Source organism: Protopterus annectens, chromosome 13.part0 (genome assembly GCF_019279795.1).
Source record: "Protopterus annectens isolate FY-2018-M chromosome 13.part0, PAN1.0, whole genome shotgun sequence".
NCBI classification, from domain to species: domain Eukaryota; kingdom Metazoa; phylum Chordata; order Ceratodontiformes; family Protopteridae; genus Protopterus; species Protopterus annectens.
This window is the reverse complement of record NC_056747.1, coordinates 904,707,975-904,732,056: the sequence shown is the minus strand read 5'-3', so window position 1 is coordinate 904,732,056 and position 24,082 is coordinate 904,707,975. Positions and strand designations below refer to the sequence as shown.

Sequence of the window (24,082 nt, the reverse complement as noted above, 5' to 3'; positions counted from 1 at the left end):
TGCATATCCACAAAACAAACAGCACCAAAATTACCCATTCTAAAGACTTAAAACCTTGCCTGTGTTATAAATGGTACCTGCTGGAGAGATAGGTATGTATCCCAGAGACTACCCCTTGTATGGAACAGGCTGCCCAACCATGTGAAGCAGTGTTCCTCCCTAACCCAATTCAAGTGCAACTTGGACAATTTGATGAGAAGCCAGAAGTTCATCCCTGGTTTGGCACCTATGTCTTTAATAGACGCAGGTAACCTGTAAATGGTTCATCTCCCAGGCCCCATGCTTACACTTATCAAGGGCATCAGAACTTGTCAGAGATTTGGGATGCATAGCTAGGCTTAAAAAAGCCTTGTGATCATTAGCCTAGTAAACACCTGTGAACCTGTGGATGTGCTTGATAGATCTTCAGGATGCATATTACTATATAAAAATGGACAAGCACTCCAGAAAGCTCCTCCACTTGTAGCCGGGAGCCAGTCATTACCAATTTAGGGCACTACCGTTTGGTCTCAGCACAGCCCCAAGATGTTCACCAAATGTATAGCAGCAGTAACCGCTCACTTGAGACTGTGATTCCAGGTGTTTCTGTACTTGGATGACTGGCTGGTTCCCTCTCCAATCAGGCATCAGTTGATAGAAGCAAGGGATTATGTTCTCCAGACCTGTGCATACTTAAGAATAACTATCAACCAGGAAAAATCTCAACAGTCTCCAACCCAGAGTTTGGAGTTTAAGGGGGAATTGTTGAAAACAACCACCACTATAGCATCCCGGGTGTTTCTGTACTAGGGCGACTGGCTCATTACCGCTCCAACCAGGTATCTGCTGATAGAAACAAGGGATTATGTTCTCCAGATCTGTGCATACTTAACTGTCAACCAAGAAAAATCTCAATTGTCTCCAACCCAGAGTTAGAAGTTTATAGTGGCATTGCTAAATACGACAACAATCATAGCATCCCTCCCACCATTGAGACTTCAAAAAAATCATAACACAAGTGGAAAATTTATACATGTGAAGAATGTTCCTGCTCACCTAGTTTTACAGGCCCTAGGTTCTGCAGCAGCAACAATTGCTCTAGCTCCCCTAGTTAGATATCACATGAGAATTCTACAATGACTGTTGGCTTCTCAATGGTCTGTACTATATCATCCTATGCCAGACCAGATTCTGATCACCAATCATGGCAAAAAGCATCTAGCTTAGTGGATTCCGCTAAATAAATTCTCCTGGGTTACCCCTTTGTCCTTCCAGAGCCCAAGGCTATAGTGACCACAGATGCTTTCTAGATGGGTGGGGGGCATTTTCTGGGCAAGACTGTCCAAGGCACTTGGTCCCTTACAGAAGCCTACTTGCATATGGAGCTAAGAGTAGTGTTTTTAATATTGCAAACCTTTCAAACTGCTCTTCCTTCGGGAACAATTGTGATTCAAACAAGACTGTATGTCAGTGGTTTGGTACATCAGCAAAGAGGGAGGAACCAAATCTCATCTCCTTTTTCAAGAAACAATCAGTGTAGCAGTGGGTGATCTCTTCCATCCACTTTCTGATAGCAGTCCACATTTCGAGGAGTTCCACTGCGATAGCAGACGAGCTAAGCAGATGTATTCTCCAGCCTCACGAGTGGTCTGTCAATCCAGAAGTGATGGCAGAGATTTTCTGTCATTGGGAGCCAGCTTTGCTGCGACCTCTTCACTTCTCCTAAACAGCAAGTGCCATGACTACTTTGCCCTGATTCCCCCTCTGGGAATGTCACCAAGAGATGCACTTCTCCACACTTGGCCCGACTGCAGTCTCCTGTACACTTGTTCAACCAATACCTATAATCCCAAAATTCTTACGGAAAACACTCTGGTTGAAGAGCAAAGTAATCCACATTGCCCCATTTTGGCCACAACAGATGGTTCCCCTTTTTTTGGCCTTATCTGATTCAACCACTTTGGACTCTGCTTCAGACCTTCTGTGCCATCCAGATGGGCTAGTTCACCCAGACATTCTAAACCTCAAGTTGACAGCATGATTCCTTCAGTTCCACTAGTGGCCAGGCATCTTAACCTTTCTTCCCCAATACGCCAAATTCTCCTAGACCTTCTACACAGAAACTGTATAATAGTAAATGGAAAACATTTACCATTTAGGCACGTGAAAGGGATGTTGATCCCTTTTCCACCTCTTTTAGTAATATTGGAGGTCTTAGCTTCTCTCTTCAATGCAGGAGCTTCTCCTACAAACACAGTACAGGTAGCAGCAATTTCAAATTTCCATGATGGTTTGGAAGAATGTTCCTGGGCTTCTCATAGGCATTTTTAAAAAGGACACTTTTGCTGAAACCTCCTTCAAAGATCCTACCCCACCTTGGGACCTAAACCTAGTGTTGCAAACTGTTGTACATTCTCCCTTCGCACCATCTGCAGACTGTGATCTGAAGTATTTGTCATGGAAAACATTCTTGGTGGTAATAACCGAAATTCAGGCTTTATCATGTAAACCTGAGTTGATCTTTCATAAGAACAGTTTCCTTACAAACAAATCCCACCTTCCTACCTAAAGTAGTGTCAAGAGTCTAATCAATCGGGCAAGTAATTTGCTGGTATTTATTTCCAAATTTTTCGAACAGAGGTGTGAATACTGTTGACATTTGCTAGATGTTCACAGACAATACACTTTTACCTTCACAGGACAAAAGACTTGAGGAAATCTAACCAATTGTTTGTCGGCAAGGTGACCTTCTCCAGATGGCTCAAGAATTGTATTTCCTTTATCTGTGACAAGAAAAATTGCCTTACCTAGGCCTGTTAAAGCACATGTTACAAGATCTGTCTCCACTTCAGCAATTTTCCAGTCTATAGCTTCAGTGGATGATATCGGTGCAGCAGCTACTTAGGCTTCTTCCCATATCTTTATTACTCATTACAAATTGGATTTGGTCTGTAGGGGAAGAGCATCCTTTGGTTCAGTGGTGCTCGGGAATATCCTTCCATGAGTCCTCCCAAGGTATAAAGTAGCTGGGTACTCTGCCCCATATGTCAAGTATAACATGAAAATTGACATCAGATGAAAAAATTATGTACTCACCATAACGTTCCATCTGTGTTGTCCATTTTCATTTATTCTTTACTCCCCTACCTCCATCCCCCGGTCCTTGAAGGAACGGGCAAAACACTCCTCTCTTATGATATTCTTTAAGGCTTAGCAGATATGGTTCCATTAAAGCTAGAAAAGGGACAATACAAATGGAATGTTATGGTGAGTATGCAACTTCCTTTTTGCTTGTTAATGGTTAATATCATATTTCATTGTGAATGTGCTGTGATAGTAACACTTAGGTGAAAAGCACCATTGTGTAGATGGGGATTTGGAGGTATTGTGGCTGCTAGAAGTTAAGGTGAATGTTTTTACAGGCTTTTGCACCAGTAAACCATTTTTTTAGTTCATGTTTGGAAGCAAAACCTTTAAATGCCTGAAATTATTTTAACTTCAAGTTGGGATGCTAACTGAAGGTGGGTCGGTCGTCAGGAAAGCCCTGGCTGTATGGCAATCCAGGTGTGGCAATAAAACAGTGTAGGTAGCAGTCAGCACACAGAGGTCTGCATTGTTGTCCCAGAAGATTTAAAGTGTCCGGAACCTGAAATTGCTTCCCCTCAAACACACTCATTATGTAGCACTACATGCTGAATTACTGTCTTTCAGGAATTGCAAAACTTGTAGTTATCTTGCATGTATGCCGCATCATTTTAGCTTTTTGATTCAGTTAACTTTCATTTAGAGATTTACTCCTTGCTGGTCAACAAAGCATTCTTGTGCTTGTACATTCTGAAAAAATATGGCTTTCATTCAATCAGCAGCATATCAGAAGAACTGTAAGATAAGGGAAATTTAGTGAGGCCTTTCTGAACTTCTGATAGCCCTACCTGTGTGAATAAGATGGACTCTCTAAACTTTTCGGGTTCTGTTACAGATGCAACTCATATAGTTACCTGCTGCCACCATGATTACTTTGTTCTTAGGCGGCTTCCAATCAGCCAAAAAGGGTGGTACAAGTAAATATTTAGTTGCAGCATTTAGTAAATGCATGTAATGTAGTTAGTTTGCTGTATCTGGTTTTAAAACATGCAATGTAGCTGACACGCTTCTGTTTTTGTCTAGGTGCTGCAAATTTGCTAACTGGCCAAAAGAAAAACCTGGTAGCCATAGCAAAGACATGGTGGAATCAGTTCAGTATCAATGCTGTACAGCTTATTCATTCCAACAAGGCTGTATGTGGCTTCCATCTTGGCTACCTTGATGAAGAAACCGAGCTAATATCTGCTGTCGTAGCTAAGCTGTTTGAATTGTACCAGAGTGGCAAGATCAAGCCTAGAATAGACTCCACCTGGCCATTTGAACAGGTTAGTCCTTCTGTGGTATTGCCCTCATTTTGTTTGATCTTGTGTTGTGTTCCTGTTTAGCTTGATGACCTTTTACTGCTTACTTTGTGTAGTACTTCTTTCATACTCAATTGCCACTTGTCTTTCATCTGCTTGCTGCTTTTTGACATACTGGCAAGTATAGATTTTGTTCAGCCCTGCTCTCTTTCTACTGCGGACCATTTAACAAATTGGCAGCTAGAGATGGTAATAGGACTTTGCAGGTTTGCTGCATGTATTCTCCCCATCAGATTCTTTTAAATCCACAGACAATATTTTTCCTAATGTGCAAATTTTTAATACTATGAGTCTAATGATAGATGTGAAGTTGTTAAATCTCGCCGTTTATTCTAACTGATGGGTTCGGAGCCGATCCTCGGCTCCGACATGGCCAATAGCAAAGCTCAAGGTTTGCCAGTAGCTCGAGACCAAGCCCCTTATCCCACAATGCAGTGCTGGAATTACCTCAGATCTAGTTTGCCGGGGCAAGAGAGATCTCTCTGATCCAGCTAGCTCAGACCATTTGTGGGAAAAATAACAGCAAGTGTATAAAAAAAAAACTTTACTTTTTGTTACTAAAATAGTTGTGTGTTAATATGTTGTTTATTAATATAATCTATAATTTATGTAGTTTTAAACAGTTTAAATAGTTAGTGCCCTGTTGGCTTCTTGGTTTCTGTGGGCCTTTAGCCCTATTTACTCTTATTAGTCTTTCTAATAGTCAGGGTTGTTCTCTGTGGGCCTGTCAGCCCTATATTTGTAATCTGTAATCATATTGTTATAGTTAGTGCCCGGTTTAGGCTTAGTAGTTTGTGGATCTTTATAAGTGAGTAAGGACTTTTCTATTTTACTCTTTTCAGTTTGCTGTTTGTTACTATGTCAGATGAAAAGGAGAAATCCCATCCAAAATCGGGATTCAAAAAATGTCCAAATTGTAGGCATAAAATGTCCGTCACTGACATTCAATGCGTCTACTGTCTGGGGGCTAAGCACCTCCAAGACACTTGCAGCATTTGCCATTCCTTTTCTTAGAGTCCTGTTGGAGAGAAGGAGGAAGCTAATGGACAGGGGATTGCTACAGCAATCCTTTTGAGTAGCCATGCGGGTACTAGCTCGTCCTCCAAATCCTCAAACTCCAGATCTTCAGACAAAGTGACAAAAAAGACAGAAATTTCATTAGGAGAGTCATCTGTTCCACAGACCTCCGAACCAAGTGCACCTTTGATTCGGAGCCAGCTCTCTGTTTTGGAGCCAGTCTCTGAAGTTCCTTCTTCCTCTCTGCTCCAGTCAGCACCTTCGGTGCATTCAGCTAAGTCCTCAGTCAGCCTTTCAGATTTGGACATGGATCGGCTAGTAGAGAAGCATTTACAGGCACCAGGACTTGCCAAATTGTTGTCGGCCCCGACCAGCTCGTCGGTGCCGAAGAGCATGGAACCGGATTTGTCTACTCCTTCTCCGAGCCGTACTGGACTCTTGGAGCCGAAGGGAACTGAGCCGATGGTTGTCGAACCCTTGGAGCCGATACCCGCACCGGTGTTATTGGCTCCATCTACTCAGATGTCCTCGGCGCCAACTGAGGACTCTAGGAGCCGACGCTCTCCCGTCAGGTCTGGGGAGGATAGTCGAACCGATTTGTCTGTGCCGACTCTTCTCTCGGGGCTTCGGCTCGGATGAGCTCGGCTCCTACCTCGGGCTTAGAGCCCAGGGTTTCGGTGCGGGAGGATCGGACTGTACTGTCGGGTCCGTCCACTCCTTTCTGTCTGAGCTATCATGCCTTCGATGCTATGAGGAGAGTTTTGTCTCCAAAGACAACGTCAGCATCGGTTCAGCCTTCCCTCTCCCTTCAAGCTCCTGTGTCTGCTTCTTCATCTATCGGTCCCTCTAAGCGTAGAGACCCCGAGCCGCAGGTACCCCCACAGGGCATCCCCTACTCTTCTGAGACCTCCCTAGTTCCCCCCACTGAGGAGGTGCCCAGGAAGAGACTGTGCAAGAGGAGGCACTTAGACTCCCCACAGGAGTCTTTGACATCTGACTTAGATGAGTCAGAAGGGTCCCCTAGATCCCCCTCTGAGTAGATCTCCTTTGCAGAGATACTAGAGATACTTAGAGGGGCAATTGGCAGTCCAAGACCCCTACTGAGGATGAGTCCGTGCTCTTGAAGGCTTTTGGGTCTCAACCTTCCACTTCTTGGATGTCTCCGCCTTACGACGAGCTCATGGAACTGATTTATCGTAAGGCGTGGGAGTCACCAGAGGCCATGGAACCTGTTCTTTGTAAGCCCAGTAAATTCATGTCTTCCCTAGTGGACAAGCCATTTTTGACAAAGGGAGTGCCTGTTGATGCCATGGTGGTAGCTGCAGCCACCAAAAAGGAAGTATCTGAGACATCCACCTCTATCCATCCCCCTAACAGAGATTCTAGGGTCATGGATAGATATGGGAAGCGCATGTTTAGTTCAGCGACTTTTTCTCTGCGATCACTGAACTACTTAACCCACTTTACGAGACTACAGAGAGATCTCCTGAAAGAGCTAGGAGATACTCTCCAAGGTACGGTAGCTTCAGGGGTGGACGACAAAAGTCGACCCCCAGCTCGCTACCCTAAAATCAGTGGTAAACTCGTCGATACGTCTCATATCCTATGCAGCTGATGGTTTGAGTAGAGCTGCTAGTTCGGGCATTGCTCTTTGAAGACAAGCCTGGATGCGTCTCTGTTCCTTTGCAGAACCCTTTAAGTCTTCCTTTATTAATACCCCATTCGATGGCTCATCACTGTTTGGGCCCAAAGTAAAGGAAACTTTAATTAGGTGTGAGCAGGAAGGCAAGACCTTATCTGCCATTGGGAGTCCGTTTTTTGACCCCTACTCAGCCCTACCCCAAGGGCCCTAGGGGAGGGAAAATTTGGTTCTGAAAAGCACAGGGAGCCTTTCAGGACACACGTGGAGAAACCCCCTCTAGAGGCCGAGGAGGGGGTTATAATGGAAGACGCTGCCCCCATGGCAGAGGGGGTCCGCAGCAGTAGGGTGACAGGGGTCAGTTCTCCGGTCAACCCTACCAGTGGGGCCCCGACTGTTCAGCTCTGGAGGCAGTCGGGGGGTCGCTTGTCTTTGTACCCAGAAGCCTGGCTAAACATAACATCAGATACTTTGGTACAAAGCATCATTTCCAGAGGATATTTCATACCGTTCTTTTCTCCTCTCATTCCTGTAAAGAGAATCCCAGATGTTCCACCCAATCTTGGGGAACAAGAAATCGTAGAGCTCCACAGATTGCTAGAAAAAGAGTCATCCAACCAGTCCCAGCAGACCAAGTTGGATTCGGAACTTACACAAGATTCTTTTTGGTACCAAAGAAAACAGGGGACTGGAGACCTATCTTGGACCTCAGCAAAGTTAACCAGTTCATAAAGAAAGAGAAGTTCTAAATGGTCACACTTCATTCCATTCTTCCCTTCCTAGGGAAAGGCAATTGGATGTGCTCCATAGATCTCAAGGACACGTACTATCACATAAAGATGAACAGATGCTCCAGAGATCATCTGCGCTTCCGGCTGGGAGCCAATCATTGCCAGTTTCGAGCCCTGCCCTTTGGTCTCACTACAGCCCCTAGAGTGTTCACCAAATGCATGGCAGTGGTCACGGCTCACCTTAGACGTCTAGGATTCCAGGTGTTTCCATACCTAGATGAATGGCTCCTCACTGCTGCCACCAGGCATCAATTGACTCTGGCAGCACAAGACACTCTGCCATCAATTAGGCATTACAATCAACTTGGAAAAGTCTGCCTTATCGCCATCGCAGCATACCTTTTTTTAGGAGCAGAGTTAGATACCTGAACTACCACTCTACGTCTCCCTGTCGAAAGAGTCTCTCTTCTCCGCAAAAACGTCAGCTCACTGGTGTCAGAGAACAAAGCTACAGCAGCAGAGAGGTATTGAAGGTGCTAGGTTTGATGGTGGCAGCAATACTGGCTATACCACTCGCAAGGATGCACATGCGAATTCTTCAATGGCTCCTCTTCGCTCAGTGGTCTTACCAGAAACTACCGATGCACCACATGATTCTCATCACGGATTCTTGCAGGAGAGACCTTCGGTGGTGGTTGACGTCTTTTCATGTCACATTCGGAAGACCCTTTGCCCCCCCCCCCCCCGAGTAGCCACTGTGACCACGGACGCTTCCCTGATAGGGGGGCATTTTCAGGGAGAGACTGCCCAAGGCACATGGACAGATCAAGAATCACATCTGCACATCAGTATTTTAGAGTTGAGAGCAGTGCTTCCAGCGTTGCAGTACTTGACTCTCTCCCTCTAGGAACTATTGCAATTCAGATGGACAACATGTCAGTAGTCTGGTACTTGAACAAACAAGGCAGAACCAAGTCTTTACCCTCTTTGTCGAGAAGCCCGGGCTATGTCATCCCAGCGTTTTCTGTTAGCAACGAACATCCCGGGGAAATCCAGCGGACAAGCTAAGCAGGGCGATATTGCTCCCTCACAAGTGGTCTCTCAAACAACAGGTTGCGGAGTTGATTTTCCGCAAATGGGGCCAGCCTTGCTCCGACCTTTTTGCCAGCCACATCAGTTCAAAATGCAGAAGCTACTTTGCCCTAATACTACCCCCCTGTCATCCCTGAGAGATGCACTTTTACACGATTGGCCCCCGGGTCTCCTTTATGCATTTCCACCCTTCCCATTAATACCCAGATTTTTACAGAAAGCAAAATTGCTGGGAAGGACTGTTATAGCCCCCTACTGGCCTCAACAGATTTGGTTTCCGTTTCCCCACCATCATCTGTTGGAAGAACCATGGATCCTGGACCCAGTTCCGGACCTTCTGATGCACCTGTCAGGGGACCTTCATCCTTCACTGCACTCCCTGAAACTGACTGCTTGGCTAATCCACTTCCCCGAATTGCCAGGTTTCATTCAATTTCAGAAGATACAAGACAAATTCTCTTGTCTTCTCACAAGCCATCTACCGGGAAATTATATGGCAGTAAATGGAAAAGGTTCTCAATTTGGGCCAACACGCAGAACATTGACCCTTTCCGAGCTCCGCTATCTTCTATCTTAGAATTTTTGACAAAAACTTTTAAGGAAGGGGCAGCAGCTGCTACAGTTCGAGTTCAGTTAGCTGCCATCTCAAATTTTCACTTTGGGTTTGGTGGCTCAAATGTTATGGGCCATAAATTGTCTAAGACTTTTCTTAAAGGCGTTCTTCATATGAGACCCCCAATCAAAATTCCCTATTCTCTCTGGAATTTAAACCTTATGCTTTCTCAAATTATTCTTCCTCCTTTTGAACCAGCATCTTCTTGTGATCTCAAATTTTTATCCTGGAAAACAATATTTCTTGTGGCCATTACTTCTGCCCACAGTGTGTGAGAACTTCAAGCATTATCTATCAGACCACCCCACATGATTTTCCATGCTGATAGTATCTCTCAGAACAAACCCCTCATTTTTACCTAAAGTCTGCTCGGAGTCAAATATCAATCAGGTCATTGAGTTGCCAGTCTTCTTTCCCAACAACTCTAGCAAATTGGAATACATGCTGCACAAACTTGATGTTCACAGACAGCTCAGATTTTATCTTGACAGAACTAAAGATATTAGAAAATCAGACCAACTTTTTGTATCCTTCTCAGAAGCAAGAAAAGGCAATCCAGTGGCTAAAACCACCTTATCTAAATGGTTATCCGATTGTATATCCTTTGTTTATGAAAATGCAAGCATGCCATTAACACACAAACCTAAGGCTCATTCTGCCAGAGCCATCTCTACGTCTTCTGCTTTTCAAGCTAAATTGCCCCTTGACAGTATTTGCGCTGCAGCCACTTGGTCTAAGCCTCATACCTTTATCACGCATTACAAAGTAGATAAGGATTCAAGGGACAGGTCTTCCTTTGGTTCTACGGTACTGAAGAGCATACTCCCATGAGCCACCCAGGTTTGGGGGTGCTAGGGACGCTACCCATCAGTGAGAATAAATGGCGAGATTTAATTACTTCACATAAAGAAGTTATGTACTTACCATAACGTTCCATGTGAGTTGTTTATCTCGCCTTTATTCTCATGTCCCTCCCTCCTTCCCCCTCCTGGCTGACTGTTGACTTAGAGGCTAGTACCATCCTGGTTATTCAATATTTCTTCTTCCCCTTTGGAAAGTGTTCTTGATAGAAATGCATAAAAGGGTATGCATATGTTTGTATATATTTATGTATGTATATACTGTTACTCGCAGCAAACAAGATCTGAGGTCATTCCAGCAGTACATTATGGGATAAGGGGCTTGGTCTCGAGCTACTGGCAAACCTTGAGCTTTGCTATCGGCCGTGTCTGAGCCGAGGACTGGCTCCGAACTCATCAGTGAGAATAAAGGCGAGATAAACAACTCACATGGAAGGTTATGGTAAGTACATAACTTCTTTTTTTTTTCCTTCTTCCTTAAAGTGCCTTTAGTTGAGTTCTTCTGCTAAAGGGTCATGGTCTCAAATCAGTTTGTTTTTGAGCTCCTCTCTGAACACCTCACAGAAAGTAGGTGAAACTTAGTGGGCATGTTTGTTTCACCACAGTGGAGTACCTGTGAAACTTCCAGTGTAGTAAATTCCAAAGGATTGTTGCATAGTGAATTGCCAAAAAATTCTGGCGGCATGTTAGGAGTCAGCAGCTCTTCCTTTCCAGGTTGTACATTGCTGAATTGTAGTCTCTTAAATGCTCCCAGGCTGTTAAGCATCTTCTGTGGATCTTAATTATCCTTATCTGTATTGAAGAGACAAATGTGTGCCACAAAGGATCCCCACGTTACAGAATAGGATCCCTGTCCATATAAAACAGAATTCATCCCTGACCCTGTTTAAAACGAAACATTGATAAATGGATGGGAAATAGTAAATTTACTTCCAATCTGGCCCCCATGTCCTTTATGAATGGGCAGAGGCTGTCAGTAAGAAGTATTATAATTAACACCCATCCCCTACAAATCCTTGGTCAACTCCCTAACATGCCCCCCCGTAGACTTCCATGATACCCCAAACACAAATGATTTGTAGTGCACAGCTAGGCTTGTAAAGAACCTAGTAGTCTTCAGCCTTGTAGTTGCCTATGAACCTGTGGGAGCCTGGATTTGCTGGTAAGGAAACTGCTCCTCTGGTTGTCAAACCCAGATTGTGTACAGAGGTCTCCAGGTGTGAGGCCATTCTAGCCAAACTGTAAAACTGAGGCTGCAGGTCCTAGTACTGTTCAGACTTTCCTAGGCTGCAGCACTCCTCCAATTTCTCCAGTATTGCACCATACTGGCTCCCACTCCAGATATTTTTTGCCAGTCTTTTAAATGGTCCCAAGCTATTACTCTTTTGTGGATGTTAGTTATATAGTTCCTCTATTTCAGACTGCTGGTCTGGCTGCTTCGAGTAGCTCTGACCAGGCATTCAGGTTACTGTCCAAAGCTCCCTCCCAGTATGTACTGCTCTAACCCCTAGCTGTCTATCGTGTTTGCTGCCATTGAGTTTAGACAGATCTCCAGAGCTTAAGAAGCATGAAGTACTGTTTTTCCTTTTTCTTAAGGTATCCAGCTATATATTTTTTCTACTTTTGTCTCTCTTCCACATGATTCTTATAGAAGTTTAAAAAAACAAAAAACAAAAAAAAAAAAATCGAACCTTTCCACTTTTGTCAGGCCAAGCTCTACCACTTTTCTGCCAGTAGTTTTCTTCTCTATTTGTAGTTCATGTAAACAGCAGAGAAGTTCTGACCATCTCCAGCATACTGCTAGTGTTGGTTCACTGGCACATAGTATTGAATTCTAGTGCCTTGTGTTTTTGTTCATTGTCTTTTGAGATCACAGCACTCATTATTCACTTTCAGTATGTTTGGCTGTTACTGTGATTGTTGATTTTGCTAGCATAGATAAGGTCTTGGAAATCAAAAAGGGCTGCTGTGCCCATGAGATTCTGCCCAAAGAGAGACCATGTCCAGCTCTAGGAGCCATGCACAGCACATTTATCTGAAGCTTGATGATTGTTGGGCTTTTGGCTATGGGACTACAGCAGAACAGAGAAACCATTTAATACAAAAAGGCTTATTGCCTTCAGATGAGACTAAATGGACATAGTAAGCTCAATTAGGCTGGATGTGAAATTGGATCTCCTTTTCCCAGGTGACCTTATCTTTCCACTTTAGAGGCATCCCAACTTGGAGTCATGCTAACTGCTGACTTCCCCCAAAGAAAAGCATGCACAGCTTTTCCTGCAAGAATGAACTCCCTAAATGTTTGAAATATATCCATCCTCAGTACTTTCTACCAGGTCTGTCAAGTGTGCTCACCTTCACTTCAACTAGAATCCCATGAAGCACTCCTTAAAAGTTTATACAGATTTGTATGTTCTCTCCCCTCTCTGTCTCTGAGGTAGACAAGGCCCACTCTATCGACCTCTAGTATCCTCCAAGTGCAGTGCCAGCAGGACACACACACCTTCGGTATGAGACATGTAGTCCCGACATATTTTTCAACCTCTTAGATCAGGAAATCTGAACAAAGCCATAAGTAATGGGAGGACAAAGGCTCAAAAATAGAGACACGTTTTAAATATTGGTCTAACGACCTTAGAAGGTTAATAACAGGTTTTCCAGTAACATGAATTTTTCTGAAGAGTATGAAGTCTGAAACTCAAGTGACTGTTATTTTCTGACTTCAGTTCCCAATGACTTGCAAATAATTTACAATAAAACCAACATTTTTTGAAAAAAAATATCAAAAATATGAGGCAAAAAATCTGGTCAGTTGAGAGGTATGAGTCCTGTCCGTCTTGACTCTTAATTCTGCCTGTGTTGAGGCACTGAGGTTCTGACTTTGAGTGGTCTGTCAGTTCTTATCCCCTTGGGAGCCACTCTTGATAAATTTTTAGCATTTGGCCTCAGTGTTTAAGCCATTTTTGTGGTTCACTGTGGCTTCTGTGATAAACTTCAGTGTGGGCTTCTATGCCTTGCCTTGACTCAGAAGAGTAGCTTGGCCATTTGGAGCTTAGGGTGAGAATTTTTTTTTTGAGCAGGGGTGAGGGAAAATGCCTTGACAAGAACTTTACACAAAAACATGATAGATTAAGAGGCTCAAAAGCATGTCCAAACAGGAAATTTTATTGAAAGTTTAATGCATTTTTAGAGTTAATAGTTTAGCTATCATATTTAACGAGACACAATATGTCTTTGGCAATTAACAGACACCAGGTTTAAGAGGCAGGATCTGCCCTTAAAGCCAAACTGGGTAGGATCCAGTGTCAGTAGGTCCCCAGTATCTTTATTTATGAGGTCCATGATGATCCTTTCCATAGCTTTGCAGACCAAGCTAGTCAGGCTTATGGGGCGATAGTTTCCAGGATCTGTTGAGGCACCACCTTTATGGAGAGGGACCACTGTTGCTGTACGCCACTCTTTGGGCACATATCCTGTAGTAAGGCTGAGATTGAACAGTAGTTTTATGTTTGGGTTTAGCTCTTCTTGGAGTTCATGTAGGATGCAGCCCAGGACACAGTCTGGTCCCATTGATGCTGTGTGTTTTGCTTTGGAGAAGGCGGCTCTTACCTGAGCATCTGAGATGTCAGGGGGGGCAGCACTCAGCTGGGATAGATATTTTCCCTTTTGGTGGGGGGGGGGGGGGAGTTTGCGCTGAACCTGTCAGCTAGGAGGTTGGCAATGTCTGCGGGTTCGGTGTATTTTTTGTCATTTTGGACTTATTTTGAGCATATCTGGGAATTACCACCCAGGTTCCTAACATAACTAAAGAAAGCCTTGTGATTATCCTTGGTGTCCTGTGCAATTTTTCTCTCTAAGCTGGCCTTAGACAATTTTATGAGTGCCCGTAGTTTTTTGCTAATACTGATCAGTGATGCCTTCCCTTTTTGGGATTTTGCTCTATCATTTAGTAGCTTCCTCCTTCTATTGTATAGTTTGTTTATGGCTGGGGTCCACCAGACAGGACGTCTGCCTTTGGAGGATTGGGTCTTGGTTTTATTTGGGATCGCATGATCCATGTATTACTGAAGGTGTTGATAGAATGCGTTATAAAGGATTCTGCGGTCTGGGCCTTATTTTCCACAGGCCCGGGGGCTTTGAAGGATTCCACCTCGGTTTTGAGGAGTGTGAAATTTGCTTTAGAGAAGTTTTTCACTGTGGTTTTTTGGGCAGGGGTGGGGTCGGGATGTGAATATCCAGTGAGATTAGTTTATGGTCTGATCTTACCAGTGAGGGATACACTTCTGGTCTGGAGCATAGAGTCCCCATGTTGGTGATGATCAGGTCCAGTATGTTTTCCCCTCTTGTGGGAGTGGTAACAAGTTGTTCCATAGCATTTGAGTTAATAAATTCTAGGAACCTTTGGGCTAGGGTGTTGGAGCTAGAGTAATGCTCCCAGTGTATGTTTGGGTAGTTAATCGCCCAATATAATGGTGTTTGGAGAGACCTTCATATTTTCCAGTGTTCTCAGGAAGGCCGAGTGGGGTTCCTGGGTTTGGGAGGGTGGTCTGTAGCAGGCTATAAACTGGAAGGCAGTTTTACGCACTGTTAGTTGCACATGGATAGTCTGATGCTTCATGCTTTGTCACCAACCTGGAGGTGTGGGTATCTTTGAATATCGATACTCCCCCTCCTTTTGTGGTTCGGTCCAAGTTTTGGGGCCGAAAAGCATGGTATGACGTATAACCTGGTAGTATTGGGGTGCTCTCGGGAGCCCTGAACCAGGTTTCTGTTACTGCACAGATATCGATGTTCTCCATGCTAAGGAGAGTTTCGAGTGCGTGCATCTTGAGGTTTAGACTTCTGACGTTGAGTAGCATTACTCTTAGTTTCTTATCCCTTGTGACACCTATGGAGGTGGGTTTGTCTTTTGAGCCTTGCCTAAAAAAGGCACTATGGGGGTAGCAACAGCCTTTGCTAATATCCGAAAGCCCAGGGGTGACAGGTGCAAGCCGTCCCTAGCGAAGCATCGTGGCTTGTCGAGCATATCATCCCAAGCTGACAGGCATTGGATCCCCTTTGAATGACACCAGTACTTAAGCCAGTTGTTGAAATCAGGTTCATAGGTTCATACTAGGCTATCTGCCCTGAGGCAATTTTAAGCCTAGCCCGATTCTGTATGGCTTACGCCACCCCTTGATTTGAGTATACTGTGCCCTTTTTAAGGTTTAGTTTACTGTGCCTCTGTACTGAACCCGGGGAGGTGCACAAGTGTTTCAAGTTCCCAGGTGCTCAGTACTAGATTGGCGAAGGCTGGAGCTAGTTTCGTTCCCATCGCAACACCTTTTACTTGTTTAAAAATATTAGTGTTGAAATGGAAGAAATTGTTGCGGAGAACAATGGCTGTTAATTCACATACTGTGTGAATTTTGGCTAGGGTGAAGTGAGTGTATTTGGACAGGAACAATCTTAGTGCTGCCAACCCTTCCTGGTGGGGGATGTTGCTGTAGAGAGAGGTAACATCCAGAGTGACTAGCAGGCAGTTGTGGGAGTCCAGTTGTGCCGTGGATAGTTCGTTGAGAAAGTGCCAGGAATCTTTCAGGTAGAATCTAGTGGATTGCACCAGTGGGTTTAAGAGGTGGTCAACAAATTCCGATATTTTCTCAGTTTTGGTGCGTACATTGGATACTATTAGTCTGAAAGGAGGATCCTCGGTATTTTTGTGGATCTTCGGGATACCGAAGAGTTTGCCCAGGTTGGGGTGGGGTACTGTCATGAACATGTATTCCTCCAGGGAGATGCTGTGTTCTTTCAGCATTTTACATCGGCAAAACAACCAGGAAATTATCAGACCGCATCAAAGAACACCTAGGAGCAGTAAGATCCCATAACCCTGGCAATGCACTAGGAAAACACAGTACTAGTTGCACTGGATTCACAGGGTTCAAATTTTCTGTACTTGAACAAATACCTCTGTTTTTTGGAGACACGGACTCCCTACTTGAAGTTAGGGAGCTCAAATGGCAATTCAGACTGAATGCAGAAATAACACCAGGACTAAATGAGAATTTGAATGTAAAATGTGCTCTGAAGTGGCGTAGATAACCCTGTACAGCCACTCCTAGCAAACTCCACTGTAAACTTGCACTGAAGCATTACATCACAAGTTGTTACCTTAATTTAAATATTTGATGTTAAGTTGTCAATCTCGCCTTCATTCTTGCTTGATGGGTTCGGAGCCGATCCCTCGGCTCCGACTCGGCACTTGCTAAGCTCGAGAGTCACTTTTACCAGCTCGAGGCAGCCCCATATCCCATGATGCAAGGCGGTAAGTACCCAGATCTCGTTTGCAGCAAACTTATGAGGTCCTCCTTTTACCAGCTCCTGGTAAGTGATTAAAATACTTGATATTTTAGCCCCTTTTTACTAAAAACCCTTTAAATTTTAGTTTTAAGTTAATTTTAAAGATTTTCTGACAGAAATTTACCTGTCTCTTTTTATTTTTTTAGTCAAACTTTACCATCCTATCCCCTGTTAGGGTGTGTGTGTGTGTTTGTCTACTTATACCTTTTGGTATATTTAATTTAATTTAACTCTTTGACTGGTGTGTGTGTGTGTTGTCTTTCACCATGTCAAAGAGAGGGTCTCAGGCTTTAAGAAGTGTGACTCGTGCTGTCAGAAGATGTCTCTGACAGACGGTCACACTTCTTGCCTGTATTGCCTGGGGCCTCTTCACCTGCAGGACTCCTGTGCTATATGTCATTCCTTCAGCCAGAGTCCTGCAGGAAAGAAGAAACAAACTGATACTTAGGGGCCTTCTTAAGCGGAGGGCTCTCCGGCTAAGTCGGCTCCATCCAAATCTGCCAAATCTTCCAAGGCCCAGGCTTCTGTGTCAAAGCCTGCGGCCTCGGCTCCGACTCCTTCTGAGTCGAGATCGGCTCCGGCAGGAGCCGATTCTGGCTTAACTAAGCCCTCGGCACGGATGGCTATCGGTCCCGATTCTGCATCGACCGCCGGTGTCGGCTCCGATCGGTTCTGACCACCATGTGGCACAGGCATCAGTGTCGGCTCCGATCGGCTCCGACACCGTTACTTTTGTGGCTGTATCGGCTCCGGCTGGAGCCGATGCATCGAGCTACCTGTCGGCTCCGATAAGTTGTCTGCTCCGACAGGGTCTATAGTTTCATCGGTTCCGATGGCTCATTCCAGGAAGAGGTCGAGGTCTCCTTCCTTGGAGCCGATACTTTCGGCTCGGCTTCCTCTCCTTCGAACGGAGCCATCGGAGCCGATCTTCAAGGTCATCCAGGCTTTCAGACCATGACTTAGAGAGTGGTCAGTAGATTACTCTAAGTCACAGGCACTGGCCCAAATGTTACATAGTCCGTCTCAACAGGCGACTGTTGGTCCACACCCGTTACAGTTCCTCCTTCAACTCTACCCCAGAGCTTGGAGTTGGAGTCTTCGGAATGGTTACTGCTACGGCTGGAGGACAGATACCCCTTCTGTTCCTTCAGCCTCTACTCTTATCTCCTCTTGAGACCTTCCTTAGAGGGATTCAGTGGTCGGGCTTCCATGGTCTCCTCCGAGGGGTGAGTGGCATCGGACCCTTGTCCGAACCAGCTCTTCCCCTTGGAGCCTCGGCCTTGGTGAGCTCGGCTCCGACATCTGCCTCTGAGACTTCCCTTCGGTGGTCCCTGGAGTTCCTAGTTCTTCGGAACGGGTTCTCTCGGACCTGCCTGGGAGGAGCATTGAGTGATGAAGAGTGTGCTGGCCACTGGTATCAGTCAGCAGTCTGTTCCCCTAGCTCCTCCCTCTATAGTGCCTGTTGACATCTCTGCCACTTCTCTTGCTACAGGACCCAGAGATCCTCCGCCTCAGGTTTCCCCATTGGGAATTTCCCCCTCTTCCGAGGATTCTCCTGATGTTTGGAGATCCTCCTAGGAAGAGGACTTGTAAGGAAACATGTAGACTCCCCGAGTCTGTCACTTCAGATACTGACTTTGATGAGTCAGAGGGATCCCCTAGATCCCCCTCTGAGGATGTCTCCTTCTCAGACATCCTAGAACTCCTTAAACAGAGGGGAAACTGGCCCACCAACAATCCCTCTGAGGATGAGTCAGTTTTCCTAGAGGCGTTTGGATCTCGGCCCTCCACCTCCTGGGTGTCTCCGCCTTTCGACCCCCTTATGCAGGTTATTGCCCGAAAGGCGTGGGCAGCTCCTGACTCTGTAGAGCCAGTCCCTAGGAGGCCTTCAAAATTTATCACTGCCCGTGACAAGCAATTCCTCACTAAGGGTGTCCCGCTGATGCCATGGTGGTGGCTGCTGCCACCAAGAAGGAACTTGCAGATCCTTCCGTACCCGTCCATCCTCCTAATAAGGACTCTAGGACCATGGATAGATGCAGTGGCGGATGTTTTCCTCAGCGACCTTTGCTATGCGTTAAGCTGAATTACCTATGTCACTTCACCAGACTCCAGAGGGATATCCTTAAGGAGCTGGGTGAAGTAGTACAGGATCCTACAGCTGCAGGAGCTCAAGAAAAATTGCTTCGCAGCTAGGAACCCTTAATTCCATTGCAAACTCCTCCATGCGGCTAATATCATATGCTGCTGATGGGCAGTAGAGCCAAGAGGTACAGGTGTGGCTCTTAGACGCCAAGCCTGGATGCGGCTATGTGACTTTGCAGATCCCTTCAAGGCGTCCTTCACAAATTCTCCCTTTGATGGGTCAGCTTTGTTTGGCCCTCAGGTGAAGGAAACTTTGACCAGGTGCGAGCAGGACGGGCAAGACTCTTTCTGCTGTTGGAGTCCGTTTTCCACCCCTTCTAGACCTTACCCCAAAGGACAGAAAGGTGGAAAAATGTGGTTCCATAAATCCCAAGGAGTCACGGATTCACGTGGTCAGTTTACCCCTAGAGGCAGAGGGGTAACAACAACAGGCCGCTCTAGAGGCAGAGGGGGTCCAAAAACCAGGGGAAACAGAGAGCCTCTCTCTGACAAGCCCTTTCAGCATCCCTGAGATGTTGCCCGGCTGTCCCTCCTTGGAGGCAGGGAGGGGAAGATTATCACTGTACCCAGAAGCCTGGCATTCCCTCACTCAAGACAGATGGGTACAGTCGATCATATCCAAGGGTTACATAATTCCTTTCGAGGAAAGTCCTTTCCCTCAAATTCCCTTCCAGATGTACCACCGGTCTAAGGGAAATTGCAGAGTTAGAAGTCTCAAAACTACTGCAAAAAAAGAGCCATTCAGCCAGTTACAACAGACCATTCAGAGCCCGGAAACTACTCAAGGTTCTTTTGGTCCCCAAAAAGGCGGAGACTGGAGACCAATATTGGACCTCAGCAGACTCAACACGCCTCTGAGGACGACACGATTCCGAACGGTCACTCTTCAGTCAATTCTGCCCTTCTTACAGAAGGACAACTGGATGTGCTCAATAGATCTTCAGGATGCGTACTATCACATCAAAATTCACAGACGCTCCAGGAGATTTCTCCGTTCTCGGCTAGGGTCCAGTCATTTCCAGTTCAGAGCCCTGCCCTTTGGTCTCACTACAGCCCCAGAGTGTTCACCAAATGCATGGCAGTGGTCACGGCTCACCTGAGACGTCAAGGATTCCAGGTGTTTCCGTATCTCGTCGACTGGCTCCTGTCAGCCACCACCAGGCATCAGCTTATACAAGCCAGGGATTACACAATAAATCTTTGTTCTCATTTGGGCATCTCGATCAACTTCAAAAGTCATCCTTATCGCCTGCCAGTCTATTACCTTCATAGGCAAACTTAAACACTGTTAGGATGTCAGCTACCCTTACAGATCAAAGAGTTTCAGACATTGAGTCATGTCAGGATCATTCTGGCCAACAAGAAAGTACAGGCCAGAATGGTTCTAAAGGTATTAGGCCTCATGGCTGCGGCCATTACTCTTCTTCCCCTGGCTCGATTCTACATGCGCCTTCTTCAGTGGATGCTGTTCACACAGTGGTCGTACCAACAACTTCCTATGCGTCACCAGATTCTGGTGACACAGACTTGCAAAGATCATCTTGCTTGGTGGATCACATCTCCTCAGGTTCACCAAGGCAGGTACTTTGTACCCCATCCCGATAGCCACTGTCACCACGGATGCCTCCCTGATCGGGTGGGGGTCATTATCAGGGCAGGATGGTTCATGGGACGTGGCAGCCGTTGAGTACCATCTGCACATAAATGTCCTGGAGATGAGAGCAGTGCTTTTAGCGTTGCAAGCCCTCAACGACTTTCTTGCGGTAGGGACAATTGCAGTCCACACAGACAACATGTGTGTAGTTTGGTATATCAACAAACAGGGCGGAACCAAGTCCTACCCTTGTGTGCTTTCGCTACTTCTCTCTCATATCCTCATTTCTCTCCTATCTCCTATTTCTAGCAACATTTCTCTCAATCCACATTTCTCTCTATGTTTTCTTCTATTCCAATTTTCATCCATCCATGTTGTCTTTCTCCTACTCCCCTCTTCTTCTTTCCTTCCTCTGTCCCATCCATCCACCCATTGGCCCAGGGACTTTATCTTCCATTCCCTCCATTCCTCCCAGGGCTACCTCTTTATCCAAATTGCCATTCCTCATTCCTTACTGGCCTCACATTTCTTCCATTCCATCTTCACCTTGGTGCAGCTCTCTCTGTTAAATGTGCCTTTCCTTCCAATCCATGTCTCCATCTGTCGGCAGTCCCTCTTCCTCCTTCCATCTTCACTTCCTTCCTTTTGTGCATTTTCCTTCCTCTGTTTCCTCTGTGGTTCTTCCAGTTAGAGTCATGTTTTCTCTCATCCTGGGCAGAATCTTTTTATGTCCATAGGTTTCCTTTCTTGAGTCTTTCCTTTCCTCTTCCTCTGCTGCTCCCAATCTCTTTGTTTTTTTTCCTCCTCTCCTTCTTCTCCTTTCTTGTGTTTTTTTTTTTCTTCTCCTCTCTGTGGGGTCTCCTGCTGTTTTCTTTTGTTTCCTGTTTTTTTTTTGTTTCTTTGTTCTTTGTTTCCTTGTTCTTTTCCTTTCTGCCTGTGTTTTTTTTTTCTCTGTTTCTTTTTTTTTGTTTCAGGTGAATTGAAGATTTTTTTTTTCTAGACATTATTTGATATCCATCTCCTTTTTCCTTCTTCCTCCATTTCCTTTCTTTATTATTTTCCCTCTATTACTATATTTGTCTATTTCTTTTCCTTTTCATTGGGCCTTCCTTTCCTTCCTTCCTCTTTTTCTTCCATTTTCTTTTATCTGTCTCTACTGTCCTTTTGTCCTTCCATTCTCCTTTCCCCTCTCTTCCTTTTTTTTATCTCCATTTCTTCCACTTTCTTTCCTCCTATCTTTTATTTCCTCCTCCTCACTTTTTCTCTCTTTTCATTACCTCTCTTTTCTTTTCTCTTCTTCTCTTTTTTTCTTCCTTTTTTTTTTTTTTTTTCTCTCTTTCCTCTCTCTTCTCCTCTCCTTCCTTTCCTTTCTTCTTTCCTCCTTTCTTCTCCTCTCTCTCCTCCTCTTTCCTCTCTTTTCCTGTCTTCCTCTTTCTTGTCTTGTCTCTTTTCCCTTTTGTTTGTCTGTCCTGTCTCTCTCTGTCTTGCTTGTCTTGTCTCTCCTCCTGCCTTGTCTTGTGTGCTCTCTCCGTCCTTGTTCCTCTCTTGTGCTCTGTCGTCTCTCTCTCTCTCTCTGTGTGTTCTTCTCTTTTTTCTCTTCTTTTTTTTTCTCTTTCCTCTTTTCTTTCTCTCTCTCTTTCTTTTCCTCTTCTCCTCTCTTTTCTCTCTCTCTTTCTCTCCTCTTTTTTTTTTTTCTTCTCTTTTCTCCTCCTCTTTTTCTTTCCTCCTCTCTCTCTTTCTTCTCTCTCTCTCTCCTCTCTCCTTCTCTCTCTCCTCTTCTCTCTCTCTCTCTCTCTCTCTCTTTTTCCTCTCTCCCGTCTCTCTCTCTTTCTCTCCTTTTCCTCTCTCCTCTCTCTCTCTTTCCTCTTTCCTCCTCTCTCTCTCTCTCCTCTCCCTCTCTTCTACTCTCTCCTCTCTTTCCCCTTTCCCCACTCTCTTCTCTCCTCTCTCTTCTCTCCCCCTCTCTTTCTTTCCTCTCTCTTCTCTCCCTCTCGCCTCTCTTTCTTCTTTCTTTCTCTCTCTCTCCTCTCCTTTCTCTTTCTCTCTCTTTCCTCCTCTCTTTTCTCCTCCTTTTTTCCTTTTTTTTTTTCCTTTCTTTCCTCTTTCCTGTGTGTCTCTTTTTTTGTGTGTGTCCTCTGTCCTTGTCTTGTGTGTGTGTCTCCTCTCTCTATCTGTCTCCTCTCCTCCTTTCTTTTCTATACCTATGTGTTTTTCTGTGCTCCATGGATTCATCTGTCTTTCTTTGGTTTGTCTTTGTCTCTCTCTTCTGGTGTTCTATGTAATATACTCTCTTGTTTGTTATCCTTCTCCTTGTCCTTCTTCTCTTCCTCTGTATCTTTTAAATATCTCCCCTTTCTCTGTTATCCCCTATTAGTCTTCTCCTGTTTTTCTCTGTCTTGTTTCCACTATTAAATGTCCCTTTTCATACCTGTCCCACCTCTCCTCTCTTCTCTCTCCCATTTCTCTCTTATCTTATCTCTCTGATATCTATTCTCTCTCTTTATCCCTCTCTTCTCTCTCTCTCTCTCTTTCTGATCCTTCCTCTTCTTCTCCCTCCAGTTGTCCCTCTCTTGTCTCTTTCTCCTCCCTCTGTCTTTTCTCTTTGTTGTCTTCTCTCTCTTCCTCTCTCTGTTCCTCTTCCCTTGTTATCTTTCTCCAGCTCTCTCTCTCTCTTGTTGTCTCTCTCTCTCTCTCTCTTCTCTCTCTGTCTCTCTCTCTCTCCTCTCTCTCTCTCTTCTTCTCTTCTCCTTCTTCTCCTCTCTTCTCTCTCTCTCTTGTCTCTCTCCCTCTTATCCTCTCTTGTCTCCTCTCTGCTCCCACTTTTATGTCTCTTTCTCCTCTCTTGTCTCTTTCTCCTGTCTTCTCTCTCTTCTTCCTCTCTCCTTGTTCTTCTCTTCTTCTCTCTCTCTTCTATTCTCTCTCTCTGTGTCTCTCTCTTCCCTCTTCTGTCTCTCTCTCTTTTTCTCTCTTCTCTCTGTTTTCCTTTTCTGTCTGGTCCTCTCTTTTTTTTCTCTCTTACTCTTCTTCACTCTTATTCTCTTCTTCCATATCTCTCTCTTCTCTTCCTTATTCCCTTTCTCTCTCTTCTTTCTCTTTTGTGTCTCTCTTTCTTCTTTCTCTTCCTCTGTCTTCCTTTCCTCTTCTCTCTCTCTCTCTCTTTTTTCTCTCTCTTTTCTTTCTCTTCTTCTCTTATTCTGTCCTCCCTCCTTCTCCTGTCTTTATCTCTCTTCTTCTCTCTCTGTCCCTTCTCTCTCTTCTCTCTTTCTCTCTGTCTTCTCTCTCTCTCTTTCTTTCTCTTTCCTCTCCTCTCTCTTTCTCTCTCTTTTCTCTTTGTCTCTTCTCCCTGATCCCTTTTTCTTTATCTCCTCTCTTTTGTCTCTCTTGTCTCTCTCTCTTTCCCTCTTTCTCTCTCTTGTTTGTCTCTCTCTCTGTCTTTCCCTCTCCTCCTTGTTTCTGTCTCTCTCTTGTATCTTCTTTATATCCTCTTTCTTGTCTCTCCTCTTCCTCTCTCTGTATATCTTCCTGTTTGTTCCCCTCTCCACTCTTCTCTATCCTGTCTTCCTCTTCTCTTCCTCTTTATCTTCCTCTCTCCTTCTTGTTTTCCTCTCTCTCTGTTTTATGTCTC

At 45.0% G+C, this 24,082-nt stretch overlaps 1 protein-coding gene across 1 annotated transcript in view; it reads left to right on the top strand.

The window, feature by feature from the left end:
* VAT1 (vesicle amine transport 1) overlaps positions 1–24,082 on the top strand; it is a 441,315-nt gene that overhangs the window by 348,355 nt on the left and 68,878 nt on the right. The window contains exon 5 of the mRNA XM_044054658.1: positions 4,147–4,388. Coding sequence (XP_043910593.1) covers positions 4,147–4,388 — 242 coding nt within the window. The remainder of the gene's footprint in view (positions 1–4,146; positions 4,389–24,082) is intronic.